Source organism: Budorcas taxicolor, chromosome 4 (genome assembly GCF_023091745.1).
Source record: "Budorcas taxicolor isolate Tak-1 chromosome 4, Takin1.1, whole genome shotgun sequence".
Classification (NCBI taxonomy): Eukaryota; Metazoa; Chordata; class Mammalia; order Artiodactyla; family Bovidae; genus Budorcas; species Budorcas taxicolor.
In genome coordinates, this window is record NC_068913.1 from 73,961,274 (window position 1) to 73,976,111 (window position 14,838).

The 14,838-nt window shown below is 39.3% G+C and overlaps 1 protein-coding gene across 1 annotated transcript in view; it reads left to right on the forward strand.

The window, feature by feature from the left end:
- Positions 1–3,119: 3,119 nt before the first annotated feature.
- ADAM22 (ADAM metallopeptidase domain 22) overlaps positions 3,120–14,838 on the forward strand; it is a 229,574-nt gene continuing 217,855 nt past the window's right edge. Inside the window, exons 1-2 of the mRNA XM_052638378.1 lie at positions 3,120–3,210; positions 3,672–3,832. Coding sequence (XP_052494338.1) covers positions 3,120–3,210; positions 3,672–3,832 — 252 coding nt within the window. The remainder of the gene's footprint in view (positions 3,211–3,671; positions 3,833–14,838) is intronic.

A 14,838-nucleotide genomic window follows, 5' to 3' on the forward strand; every position in this document is an offset into this window, starting at 1 on the left:
TTTGTAGAATTTTCCTGCGCGAAGCCATTTAGTCCTGAATGTTTGTTTCTTGGGAGTTTTTAAGTTACTGATTCAATTTCAATACTGGTGATTGGTTTGCTCATAGTTTCTATTTCTTCTTGATTCAGTTTTGGGAGATTGTGCCTTTCTAAGAACGTGTCCATTTCTTCTATAATGCTCATTTTATTCGTGTATAGTTGCTTGTGGCAGACTCTTATGATCCTTTGTATTCTGATTGTATTGATGTGAGCCTGCTCCTTTTTTTATCTTGATAAATCTGGCTAAGGGCTTATCAATTTTGTATATCTTTCCAAAGAACCAGTTTTTAGTTTTATTGGTTTTTTTCTATTTTTTTTGCCTCTATTTTATTTAATTTTGCTCAGATCTTTATGATTTTTTTTAACTTTGAGTTTTGTTTGTTCTTCTTTCTCTAGTTGCCTCAGTTGCAAGGTTGGGTTTTTTATTTGAGATTTTTCATGTTACCTGAGGTAAGCTTTTATTGCTTTCAACTTCCCTCTTAGAACGACTTTTGGTGCATCCCATAAGTTTTGGATTGTCATGTTTTCATTTCCATATATGATGGAATGTTATTCAGCGCTAAGAAAGAAGGAAATCCTGTTACTTGTGAATGGACCTTGCAGATATTTTAATAAGTGTAATAGGTCAGACAGAGAAAGACAAATAGTGCATGGTATCCCTTATATGTGGAATTTAACCCCAAAAAAGTCAAAATTATAGAAATAGAGAGTAGAAGAGTAGGAACTGAGCACTGGAAATGGGGGAGATAGAGAGAGGTTAGTAAAAGCATGCAAACTTTCAGCTATAAAATGAATAATATCTAAGAATGTAATGTAAAAATAGTGACTATAGTTGATAGTGATAGGTGCTCAGTCATGCCTGACTCTTTGCAACTCCATGGACTGTAGCCTGTCAGGCTCCCCTGTCCATGGAATTTTTAAGGCAAGATTACTGGAGTGGGTTGCCATTTCCTTCTCCAATATTGATAACACTGTATTAAATAATTGAGATTTGCTAAGAATAAAATTTAAATATTCTCATCAAAAAAGAGATAAATATGTGAGGTGATAAATGTGTTAATTAACTAGATTAATTGGTTATTAATTAAATAACTAGGTGGGAAGGAAATGAAAATGAAGACAGCAAAAATCCTATATATATACATATGCACTGCCTTCAAATAGAGTCAAAGGAGATATTCTGTCCCTAAAGGATGGGATACTGTGTTTTAAATTGCTATTAAGACAAGTTTATTCCCACTCTTCTGCCTCCATAATATACCTTGGGAAACTATAGCTTAATACCAGAGGAATTTTCTCACTTACCTCGCCTCTCATGATGTCCATTCTGTGCCAGGGAGATGGAATTGTTTAAAGGTATGCATCTATTACACTAAAAATAATGGGCAAACCCTGTAGACCAAACAATTTCTTGTTCTGGTATAATCTGCCTTAAAGAAATGCTCGCAACACATACACAGGGCATTGCTTATAACAAGAGATTTAAATTTAAAAATTTCGGGGTATATTTACCACAGCACAGTAGTTACAAAACTGTAAAATTATTTCTCCCAACTGAGAGAACTGGGGTAAGAATTTGGGTTCATGATGTAGGAAATGAAAGTTAAGGGCTTCTCTAGGCCTTGAGTTCTAATTTTATTTTACTGTATTGTGAAATCTTCTGCATCAAGGTCTAGAGTGCACTATTGAAATCTTGTAGCCCTATTCAGGCTTCAGTTGCATGTCATATATAGAATTCTTAAGGGTCTCATTAGTTGAAGATTTGGGGGAAATTTTTCAAAGCGACAATAAGTTTGGTGAGATACAATTACCAAAATATGATGGATTGTTCTCTTAGGCAAGAATTTAGGACAACAGAGAAAAGAATCCCTTTCTGTGAAACCTTGTCTAAGTTGTATTTAATTCTGGATACCACACTTGATCTGGGACACTGGCACATTGGCGTGTATTTTCAAAACACCACGATGGTGAAGGAATCTGAAACCACCTCAATAGAAGAAGAAGTGAAATGAAGTCGCTCAGTCGTGTCCGACTCTTTGCGACCCCGTGAGACTGACTGTAGCCTACCAGGCTCCTCTGTCCATGAGATTCTCTAGGCAAGAATACTGGAGAGGGTTGCCATTTCCTTCCTGACCCAGAGATCGAACCCGGGTCTCCTGCATTGGAGTCAGATGCTTTAACCTCTGAGCCACCAGGGAAGCTCACCTCAACAGAGGCAGGGAGTATAAAAAATTCTGCCAGGGAAAGAGGAAAACATCCCAGTATTGTACAAAATGGTATTAACTCAATAGCTGGTACCTCTTACAGCCCTGTCCTTCACCATTGTGTCCCTTGCTCTTAAGTCGACCACCGCACACACAGTGGGTCCTCAGTCGATGTTTGTTGAATAGTTACGTTACCATGTAATCCATGTAATCTTGAGGGTATGATTGCCTGGTCATAATTTAAATTAACTACTACATCTAAAGGAAACATCATTGCAGTTCTTGGGGGACGCAGTGGCTGAATCCTGGCTTCCGCAGTGGCGCATCTAGGGCATCTTTGGTCCCAGGAGGCCTTGCCAGGACTGACCTTTCTTTCTCTTGCCCTTTTCCTCCCTCCCATCTCCAGGCTGTAGATGATTCCGTGGTCACGAGGTCGCGACAGTTCGCGCCGTCGTGGAGACAGCAGGACGTGGAGAAAGAACTACATTTCCCAGCTGACTCTCGTGCGCGCGCCCCTGCCCCAGTGCGGGGGGCGATTGCAGCAGGCGCTCGCTCCCCGCCGAGCGCTCGTCGCCCGCCGGAGCCTCTGCCAGGGGATGAAGTGGGAGGCGCTAGAAACCACTTAGCTACAGCCAACCGCCCAATGCAGCACTCGCTCGCTCCCCCCACCAGCGGAAGCGCCCGCGGAGCACAATGCAGCACTGAGGCAGCGCCGCGGTGGAGGCTGCAGCGCCCGGGTCGCCACAGCTCGGGTCGGGGCTGGGAGCTGGTGGCCCAGGCTAGCCCCGGGCGCGGGGCGCGGGGCGCGGGATCCGGACGCGGCTGCCTGGGCATGAGGAGCTGAGCATCTCGGGCGAGGCGGGCGGACGGCAGCACCATGCAGGCGGCGGCAGCGACGGCTGTGTCCGTGCCCTTCTTGCTGCTCTGCACCCTGGGGACCTGTCCCCTGGCGCGCTGCGGCCGGGCAGGTAAGTTCGCCGCCCTCTGTGGCTCTGGGACGTACCATTTTCCGGGCATCTTTGCAGCCCTCAAGCGCATGATAAAGGGGCATCCCCATTTCCCGAGTTAGCGGGGAGATTTTTTCATTTAGAAGGGTGGTGAGAAGTGAAGCAAAAATATATTGTGGGGGCGCGCGGATGCGTTAGAAGCTTTAGGTCAAATGCTTGTTTTTCTTCGGAAGTAGAAGAGGAATGCGGAGGATGGGAGAGGGGGCTCTGCTTTTGGGCCCCGATCTTGGATGCTCTCAGATGAGCTGGTCCAAGGCTTTGCGTCTGGTATCTCTGCGTCCTTCCCAGATGGGGTCTGAGAGGGAGGGGAGGTAGGATCTTCTCTGGGGAATCATCGGACCGCAGGATGGACGAGTGTCCGTCAGGGTCATTATTTTCTCCTTTTCTCCCTAATTCTTCCTTCCCCTCTTTCCTGCCCGAAGGAGACGCCTCGTTGACGGAGCTGGAGAGGAGGAACGAAAACCGCTTCCTGGAGCGCCAGAGCATCGTGCCACTCCGGCTCATCTACAGCTCGGGTGGAGAAGACGAAACTGGGCACGACGCGCTGGACACGCGGGTGCGGGGCGACCCCAGCAGTGGGCAGGTGAGAGGCGCGGTCCAGAGGGGTGGTCCTACGCGCGGCCCGGCCCACTCCGACCCTGCGTTTGCTCTCGGTTGCCCTGGAGATGCAGTGTCTTGGGTGAAAGCAGCGCATTTCTCTTGCGAGTCATATATGGCGCTCCCTGTGCAAAAGAAAGAAGAGAAAGGCGGACAAAACCCCCGAAGAGTCACAGGCCAGGGGCTTTGCTCAAGAGGTGTTTGTGCGGGATGCCTCCATGTGTGCGGCAACCTGAGTGAAGGGGCGGAGACCCTCTCACCGCTGCCGAGCAAAAGCCGTGTGTAGGCAAGAAGGGATATAATATTTGAGCAGGATTTACATCATTGTTGTTGTGGTGGTTGTTGTTGTTTTAATTCTCAAAGAGAAGGCTTTGTGTGATTTAAGCCAAGATTGGTACTGTAGGAAAATTGGAAAAACAAGCGTAGACATCCCTATCTAAACTTAAACCTTAAAAGTAAGCTGAACTACAAGGTTCTCAACTCACTCAATTTGTGAACATCGGAGATGGACCCACTCACCTCCACCTTACAAAGAAGACATATCCTTCTCCCCTTTCTTTATTGGTAGCAGTCCTCTTGGTGTAATTAGGGCAGTGTGGCTTTGGGGGCATTGATAAAGTATGTTTTAAAATAAAAATCTAACTACCGTTTAGCATATTTAGGTCAATATCACACATTCACAGATATGCTTGAAAATTCATTTTTGAACTTACTGTTTAATCTAAGTAAATATTTTGGGGCTCTGCAAGCATTTTTTTTTTTATTTACATGTATCAACCTGGCAACCAGTTCATCCACCTGTAAGTACATATTAAGATATAACATGTTCATGTAGTTGAAAATTTTGCACACTTCACTAAAGTAGGCTGAATATTTTTACATGTCTAAATATATTCTTAATATTTTAAGATGTGTCTTGATGTGATAATCATAGTAATTTACTATAAGTGTAAAATATGTAAAAATAGAAAAATGTTCCTTATTTGTAGCCAAGTCCTTAATTTTGTTAAAATCTTAACATGATAGAAATTAAAGTGCTATAGTAATATCCATCAACTAGATTATTATAATAGCAAATTTAATATGTCAAGTTTTAGTGAAGGATCCCATCATTTGAATTAATGTTTGGTAAATACCTTTCCATTATGATTTGTTTCCATAGTAAAGCTGAAGAAGCATCAAACACTGTTAGAATTACTTCTGTAGAGGAATATTCTCACACTCATTTGTAACTTTTATTACAAAAAATTTCAAACACACACACACAAAAGTAGACAGACTATTATAATGAACTCTGAGCTTCAGCAATTTGCAACTCATAGCCAATCTTATTTTATATACATCCTATTTTCTTTTCCTTTCTGTATTATTTTGAAACATTTCATAAAAGAATTTAACTATGCACCTCTAAAAGACAAGGATTTTTTAGAAAATGTAATCATGATATTATCATAGCTAATATATATTAAACGTCAATATATTATATATAAATATATAAAATAAACATATAAATATTATATATGTTTGTTTGAACCAAGATCCAGATAATGTTTATAAACTGCAATTAGTTTTTTTAAAGCCTCTTTAATGCATGGTTTCCCTCATCCTTTTTCTTCCTTTTTTCCATACAATTTATTCATTGAAGATATGGGGTCTCTCATCCAGTAGAGTCTTCCACAAGCCAAATTTTTGCTGATATAGACATTGCTTTAAAACAAATCACAGTGCTTTAAAACAAATCAGAGAGGAAGAAAGTAGAGATGGAGAAAAAAAAACTGCAGGATTGAACCCGGAGACTCCTGGAGCCTCTGCCTCATGCTGGTGATGTCTTTAGGTACCTTCTGCCCTTCTCTGTGTCGGTGAAAGACTGCTATTCTTAGACAACAGGCCAGTCCTCCTTTTTCTCCCCATTTCTGGAATACCACTTTTGTGGGTGTTTTATTGGTTCATAGATCTCTCCACTTGGGGCAGAAGGTACTTGGGGCCTGTGCAGCTTCTACGTCCTACAAGGATAAACCTCACATTTGAGAAGAATGACCGTGACCACCAAATGCCCTCACTTGTGGAGAGGTGTGAATGAATTGGTAGGATTTAGCTTAAAGAACTGGAGAAGGCAATGGCACCCCACTCCAGTACTCTTGCCTGGAAGATCCCATGGACGGAGGAGCCTGGTAGGCTGCAGTCCATGGGGTCTCGAAGAGTCAGACATGACTGAGCCACTTCACTTTCACTTTTCACTTTCATGCATTGGAGAAGGAAGTGGCAACCCACTCCAGTGTTCTTGCCTGGAGAATCCCAGGGATGGCGGAGCCTGGTGGGCTGCCATCTATCGGGTCACACAGAATTGGACACAATTGAAGTGACTTAGCAGCAGCAGCAACAGCTTAAACAACAGCATGAGTAGTTTATTCATTCAAGTCAGAAATGAGAGTGAAGATACTGTCTTGTTATCCAAGTAATTATGACAAGCAGTTATCTCCATTCTGGCACCTGGTGAGGTACAAATAGTGCATTTGGTTGCATGCTGGGTCATCTAGGTAGCTACAGCAGTTTATTATGTTCCTCAGCTACAGTTAGTGATCACTGACTAGTAGGGCTGAATCTGGCAGAGTTGTGAGGACTTAGTTGCCGAATGCCAGCATTTCCTCCAGTTAGGAAACTGAGGAGTGGTCCTGCAGTGTGTCATTTCTTATTTCATTGAGAACTGTTCATTGAATCTAAAAACATAAGTTAATTATATATGGACCTTGTTATTTTTTTGGTGATTAAATGGATGTAATTTATACTCATAAATATGTTTAATAACTTCCTTTCTAATAATAAAATTAGGATGCTTTCTATCAGCTCACAAAGGTATATACTGATTTGTTTATTTAAAATACATTTATATACTTGAGTTCATGCTATATACCATTTTTTTCTTTTTTTGTAAGACCCTGGGGATTTAGAGGTGAAAGACTCAGTTCTAGCCTTTAAGGAGTTTGTAGACAAGTAGGAAGATGAGTGAAAAGATAGGTAGTTACACTGTGTCCTTGTGTGTGATTTTCTGGAGGTGATCACAGAGAGATGTGGAAGCAGAGAAGACAGTGCTTAACCTAGCTGAGCAGTCAGGGTGGGTTCTCAAGGGGAGGCACTATCTGAACTGTGTTTTGAGGGTTGGTAAGAACTGACCAAATTATAGGGAAGGGGTGGTCATATCAAATGAAGGGTCAGCAGATACATGGACATGTGAAATCAGACGCATTTTTGACTGCAAATAGTTACGATTTAAGGGACAGAAGAAACAAACCAGAAAATAGGTGCTGCAGCATTTTCATGACTTGCTGAGGAATTTGGGCTTCTCCTGAAGGCAGTTCAAGGATTTCAGGTAGAGTTACCGGCCTACGTATAGGTAACCTACTAGACTTACCTATACCATCATGTTGTTATGGTATAACCCTAATTGTTAGAAATGAATAATGTTAATTTCAAAGGCTGAGTGAATGTGGTTCTTCACTTTAATTCATTGTTCAATGCCAATTCACATACTCATTAAGCTTCATAAGAACTTAGTTACTAAGCATCCTTAGCTGCTTAGTATAAATGAGTTAATATTTATGTAGCACTTAGAACAGTTCTGCATGTTCTACAAGCACTATATGAGTTTTGTTAAATAACATTAACTCCCTTAGGCTGGTTGAGTACTATTTAGAAATTTTATGACATCACTTTAATGCAAAATGGTGCCCTAATTACCAGAATTTAACATTTTCCCAGAAGTAAGTTACAAATTACTCAAGTTTACATAACTAAATGGAATCTTAATGATTATAAAGATGAAAGAAATCTTATAGGTCATCTAACCTAACTGAAGAATCGTTTCTTACCTGGTAAGATAGTCATTGATCTAGAGTAAGGAAACCAGCAATGTTTTACTTAATGTTTGAGAAAGCTCACAAGAACTATGATGGTATAAAACACCTTAATTTTACTTTTACTGTGTCCTTACTTCAGTTTTCATCCCAAAATGGAACTGCACATTTTATGTTTTTGGAAAATTTATTTTAGTTCTGTGGAAATACTGGCAATTTGATAGGTGTGAAATAATTAATTCTGTTGGTATAAGTCCATATTTGTATGACCAGTTACTTGAATGTATACTTTTATTTTCATCCTGAATCAGATGACTGACCCATACTGAAAGCTTATTGTGCCATGAAGTTCTAGAAATGGTAGTCAAAGGAATTGTATTTGATCGTGGGTAACCTTGCTCTCCTCAAGATTGTCTTCCTGATCTGAAGTAATTTCAGTTCTGTAAAAGAGCATGCAGAACTGGAATATTCAAAGTATGCAGTCTTCCTTTCATCTGACTCAAAATTACTTATGCTGGAAAAATTGTATGTTGTAGATAATAGGATAAAACATATTTTAATAGAACACCCATATAAGCAAGGTATCACTTACAGAGTTCTGCTATTGGTTTGAAACCGATGGTCACGTAATTGCTATTATAAAGAGCAAGCACCTTCCTGGTTACTCTTCTTTTTTTTTTTTTTTGCAAGCCAAGCATGATAGATTTAGCGCAGCATCAAAGATAGGTTATTTGCTGTGTGGTAGATAGGCTTGTTTTGCTGTGTGGTCACCCCATACATTTTCAAATAATTTGTTTGGCAGCCAGTAATTGGTTTTGCTACAAGAAGCAGAATTTCTTTCTATCAGAAGTCTTTGTCAGTGAATAGACAGGCTACTTGTTTTCTATCTCATTCCCTGGAAAGCGTTTGTAAGCCTCTCAAGTAGTCAAGTGTCGAGAACATAGACCTACCATTTATTATAGTTTTGATAATCAGTAATGAATGGGGAAATGCAAGATGGGCACAGGATGGCAAGAGATAGCTGCGCACTGTTTTTATGAACATAATTATCTATATGCCTAAGCATGCATGAGCTGCACCAAAAATTGGGTTGTTTCACTTGGGAACAGTGCTTCAGCATGACCGTCCATTGTCTGTAGTACTGCTTTCCTGGAGAAAAAGGGTTCCTAGAAATTAGAAATATTTTGTGAGTATAGGACATACATCTTTTTTTCCCTTAATGTGCATTTGTTAAACCTAAATAGCTCAATATTGATAAAAATGTGCAACCAGTAAAAAATTTGTTCCACTGTAATAAACAGGAAGGAGACATTCCCCAGCACATTTTTATTTTCCTACCAACCTTCTCTTACAATTACATAATTAAAAGAAAATAAAATTTAAAATTGTAGTATTCTTGCATCTTGTTTTCAGTCTATGAGATCCCAATTTGTGTTTATTTCTTTTGGGAATCTTTGAAATTCTGCCCAGTTGTTTTACCGTGCACAAAAGAACGTTGTCTTTCATCACTTCTTTACAGCTACACATGGATAACTGTGACCAACTCTAAGAGCTTATGGGATGATAAAAATTGTCCTTAAGTTTTATTTGCTTTCTCTTATTTTAATGAATGCCAAGTGTTCTGTCATTTTTAATGATGAAAGCCTCTTCTAAAAGTACATGGAGGAAGGCCTGCTTTCTTGTCATATAGGGTTAGTAGTACTCTTTAACTCCAGTGGGGTCCAGATATTGCCACATCCACCATTAAGGATTATGGATAAACCCCAAAAGGAAAAAGGATATTATTAAAGAGTTGGGGAGCATGCAAGAAAAGGAAAACACCTTGAGATGAATGGCGAGAAGGAGAAAGGCAAGAGAAATCAGGAAGAGATAAATACTTATACAGTGTTGTCATGTTACAAAATACACTAAAATATTTAATAATATTTAATAAATGGTAACATATGTGGCTACTTTTTATGTGCCAAACAGTTTTCTGAGTACTTGTGACCTATACCACTCATTGCATCCTCACAAGAATCATGTGACAGTAATATTTAACTGCAAAATTACAAAGCTGGTAGATAGCTGAGAGGGTTTTTGAACGCAATCTTTTCGTTCCACTGCACTGCCTGTGTGCTGAAGCACTATGCTAAACTGGCCTTTGTGCAGGAAGTCATCAACATTTCCTTGGATATCATTCAGTGGTGCTGGGGTCAATGATTTCTTACATCCGTTCCCCTGGAGCTATATATTTCTTGCAGCACTTGAAAATATCTTTAAAAAGTTGTACAGTAGTGAAGAAACTTTTCTACTACCTTGAGAATGAGAATGGAATATATGAAGATATTTAACATTTAAAAGGTGAACAACACCTCTCAAAGGATGTGTGTTTTGTTTTCAAACTGGATGTGCATATTGATCTAATCTTTGTAAATCAAAGATTTCAGTATCCAATTGTCAATACTAAAATTATATATGCTTTTTTGTGGTCTAAGCTTTATAAAGCAGAAACATGAGATGCTCAATAGAAATCCATATTTGTGTGTACTTTTTCAAATGAAAAGATATAAAATATCTTTCATGTCTTCCCAGAACAAATAGCTCCAGAGTCCCAAATGTCAAAGCATTCAGGTCAAAGAGATACATAATCAATAATAACCAAAATGATAGCTTCTTTGAACGTCTAGCTGGATATGTTCACTTAGGTAATAAAAGCATTAGAAAGAGTTGAAAAATAAGAATTAATATTTACTATTTATGTCAGGCACTGTGCTGAGTGATTTACATGTGTTATCTCTCATTATGAGGTAGGTATGATTATACCCATTTTATAGATGAGGAAACTGAGGCTTAAGGAAGCTAATTAATCAGCCCAAGGTTATACAACTGATAAGTAATAGAACTGGGTTAAGAATTCTCAAAGAAAATGTTAGAGATTAACATAAAATGACCCTTTTGTAATCTTTGCTTCTTATTTAATATGTGGTTACCCATTTATCTATGAGTTGGAACAAATGTAACATTTCTTGAAAACTCTTGACCTGATCTCCTATCTAACTGATCTCCTATCTAACTGATCTCCTATCTAACTGATCTCCTACCTGATTTCCTATGCTACCCTGATCTCCTCCCTTGCTAACTTCATTTAGGGGTGACTTGATGTCATGTTTAGGACTTGTTATAGGTTTTCATTTCTAGAAATGGTTACGATTTCTACTTCTATCTCAGATTTTTTTTTAAACATTTAAAACGTTTATTTATTTTGACCATGTTGTGAGGCACAGGATCCTAGTTCCCCAACCAGAGACTGAATCATTCCCCTTGCGGTGGAAACCTGGAGTCCTAGCCACTGGACCACCGGGGAAACCGTACCTCAGATATTCTTTTAACCACAAGGAAATATCTGCATGTGCATCTGAATAACAGCAGAGAATATCTGCACTCTGAGTACTTGGAGTTTTATCTGTCAGAAATTCATGTAACAGAAGCTATTTATGGAGAATTATCATCTGTTCCTTTGTAGGGCACTGGCCTCACCTCCAGAGATTCTAGGGTAGGAGTTTGGTTTTTCTTTTGAAGTCTTCAGGGGATTCCAGTTTGCACCCAGGGCCGAGGAGCTCTTTGTATTCTCAAGATTTAAATTATTTTTTCATAAATCTCTTTGGATTTCAGTTAGTCACAAGGGAACTTGGTATTAGAATTGGTATCAACAGGATATCTGAGTTCGATCCCTGGGTTGGAAAGATCCCCTGGAGAAGGGAATGACAATCTACTCCACTGTTCTTGCCTGCAGAATTCCATGGACAGAGGAGCCTGGTGGGCTACGGTCCATGGGTTGCAAAGAGTTGGACATGACTGAAGAGCTAACACTTTCTCAGTCACTCCCCTGACCACTTCAATCACTTCCCCGGCTTTTTCTAAAGGATAATTTGAAGAAATCTTGTAAGAAATATTCCTGCAAAACCAGTTACATTGAAGTCGTGGAGAACATCAAGCATGATTTCTCATCAGGACCAAGAGGAGAGATTTGTCTTATACTTTTGTTCCCTTCCTTAATGTGGATGCCAAAAGTTTCCAGGAGAGTTGTGCTCTCTTCCAGAGGAGAAGTCTTAGCATGAGTTTTCATAGTAGCTTCATTCCTAGATCATTGTCCTGTTCCTGCTCATCATCCCCACTTCAATACAAAAGTCATCTGAAATCCTCTTGACTTGTGCCAACTTATCACCCTGGGAATTCATATCTGTGCACATTTTCAAGTGCATGTTAGATTTAAATTGAAGTAAATATTAGGCTTTAAAAATGTGATCTCAAGAGGTTTCATTCGTTCACTTTTAAAAAGTAGTCCTATTCCATTCCCCTTCTTGTCACCAGTACTCTTTTTTCCTTCCTAGCACTTGACATTCCTTTAACAATTGACTTGTTTATTGTCTTTCTTTCACTATGCCATCATCGAACTGTAAAAGACACAAGAATAGTGATCTTGTCTGTTTGGTCACCACACATCTTCACTGCCTAGAGCAGTGACTGGCACAGAGTTGATGCTTAATAAATATTTATTGAATCAATGAGTTTTCTTTCTCCCCTGGTTTTCTTATCCACTTGAAAATTTTTTCTTGTAATTATCCACATAAAACAAGCTGAACTCTCTTTTGGAATGCTGTTGTGTTCCAAATGAATAAATTAATGAATACTTTTTTGTGTTTTCAAATATTGAATGTACAGCACCTTTGATAATTACAACTATTTGACACAGAAATAGAGTTTAAAATGCTGTATTTCAAAAAATATGAAGATATCATATAGAAGAACTGATTTTAAAGTTCTAAGTGTCCTTCTTCATTTTACCTTTCGAGTTGCTTTTAAGACAGAAATCTGTTTTCCCCAGAGCAGACTATTATATATAAATTTATTTTGAAAATAAAATTTAAAATGTAGTACTATGATCCAGAAATATCAGCAGTTCTAAAGCTGGACAGAGAAGGAAAAAGTTTAATCCCTCTTTCCCTCTGCCCCACCCTGTCTCACCATCTATTTGTTGTTTGTATTGAAGGGATGTTTCAGAATTATATTCATCTGTAAGGGTCCATGCTTAGTCGCTCAGTCATGTCCAAATAGTCCAACTATTTGGAACCCTATGGACTGTAGCCCACCAGGCTCCTCTGCCCATGGGATTTTTCAGGCAAGAATACTGGAGTGGATTGCCATATCCTTCAACGTTTTTCTTCTCCTTTTTAAACATTAATTTTGTATCAGGAGATTTTAGCACTTAGCAATAGTTGCCCCTTTGCTGCATTTTTTCTTTTGTCCCAAGTAAAAGAACATTAGATGACTCTTTGAAGATGGGAAATCAATGATACTTTCCTGAAACTCAGCCTCAAGAGCTCACATTTTATAAGTCGTTTTAAAATTTTCTACGTAAGGCAGTAGAATGGGTGGACAGTTCTTTTCAACCACTTATTGTGACTGGCATGGACTTACGCCTCTAGCATTCCCCTCTGGTTAGTCAATTTCTATTCTTATATACTTTTTTTTTTTTTTTTTCAGTTTGCTTTTTAAGCAGGCTTGTTTGCAAGAAATTGAGGTCAGGATGTTAGTAGCAGGCTGGTACACACCAATTGCTATACCTGGTCAGAGCTTAAGCTCTGGGATCAATGGTTTCTCTTTCTTTGGATTAGATTAGCAAGATGCTGCAGAGGAAAATGCCACGTCACAGACCTGATGTACGTGAATTCTCTCATGGGTTTTTAGTGCCTTTGGAATATCCTGTCCAGAGTCTGGCCTAGAACCTAGCTATGCATCCATAGCAGTCAAGGTTATGCAGGGCAGTATCAATCTAGGAGAGGCCAGAATAGGAGGAGTTGGCAGAAGAGTGATCTTGAGGCATCAGAACGTGGGCAGGAGCAAACTGTGGGTATAAGGGTGGTGGAAGGTGAGATTCAGGAAAATAAAAAATATCAGATCTAGAGAGAAGATATTGGGCCCACTGTGCCAGCTCAGTCCAGTATCCTGGCTCAACTAGAGAAAGAGACCTGAAGGAGTCTGAGGCACTTTCTGAGGTTTTAATCTTAGCTCACGAGGTTTCAGTGGTTGGCTCCACTCTTACGTTTTAAAAGAGAACCTTGTGTTTTTTGGTCAGACTGGCTCTGATGACCCCTGAGATTGTTTCCATGCCCCCATGAGCATGTTTGGTTCGGGGGAAGAGCTACTTTCTCCTCCTCCTTCTTCCCCCTTCACTCCTCTCCCGACTCTCTCTTCTTCTCTTCCCCATTAATGTAATTCAGACTGCAGACTGTGCCTCTCCTGGGTCAGAGATGATACTTACATAAAGATTGATTTCCTAACTCATGTAGGAATTGATGCTCTGAAAAATCATATTTAGTTTGTACAAAAGGAGCAATGGGCTAATTTTACATGCACTTGGTATGTGTTCAAAAAGTGTGTTAGCAATAGAAGAATCTTGTTAGTTGGAGTTTGGAAAATTTGTTCTTATTGAGATAGATAATTTTGATGTCAGTCTTCATTTTTTATAAATACTGGGTCATTTTCATGATTAGTTTGGTATCACCTGCAGTTTAGCAATAGTTTAGGAATACTTTGATGTGCTTTTGAAGAAAACTTTAGGGAAGTATTTAATAAGAAGAATGGAAAGTTTTTTTTTTTTTTTTTTTTTACAGATGCATTTACAAATTTACCATTTGCTAAATAATCAAGCCATTTCTTAGGAAGAGTTTTATTGACTATGATAGAAACTTAAACATCATTGATTCAGGATCACAAAACTGTTCTTACATTTTAGGGTCTTATACAGCTTGGTTAGCTATAAATAGTACATTGCTATTTTTTGAACTGATTTCCTCATAAAAGTACCTGAAAGCTTATACAGATATTGATTGATAAGAAGGTGGGCGAAATTCAAGTTGTATTCATTGCTGTCACCAAAGTTGAAGCCATTTCTGACTGGATGAGTGACTAGACATGAGGGTATTTCAAACCATGGTGTATAATAACTTTTGCTGGTTCTCAGTGTCCTCCAGGGTGAAAAAAAAGGGAGAAAAATATTGTTGCTGCAATACTGTGATTTTTCGTTTTGTTTAGTTTCTGAGATAAGTTTAGTGTGATGGCCTTAGGGTTCTTAATGATCTCGCATGGACGGTATTCT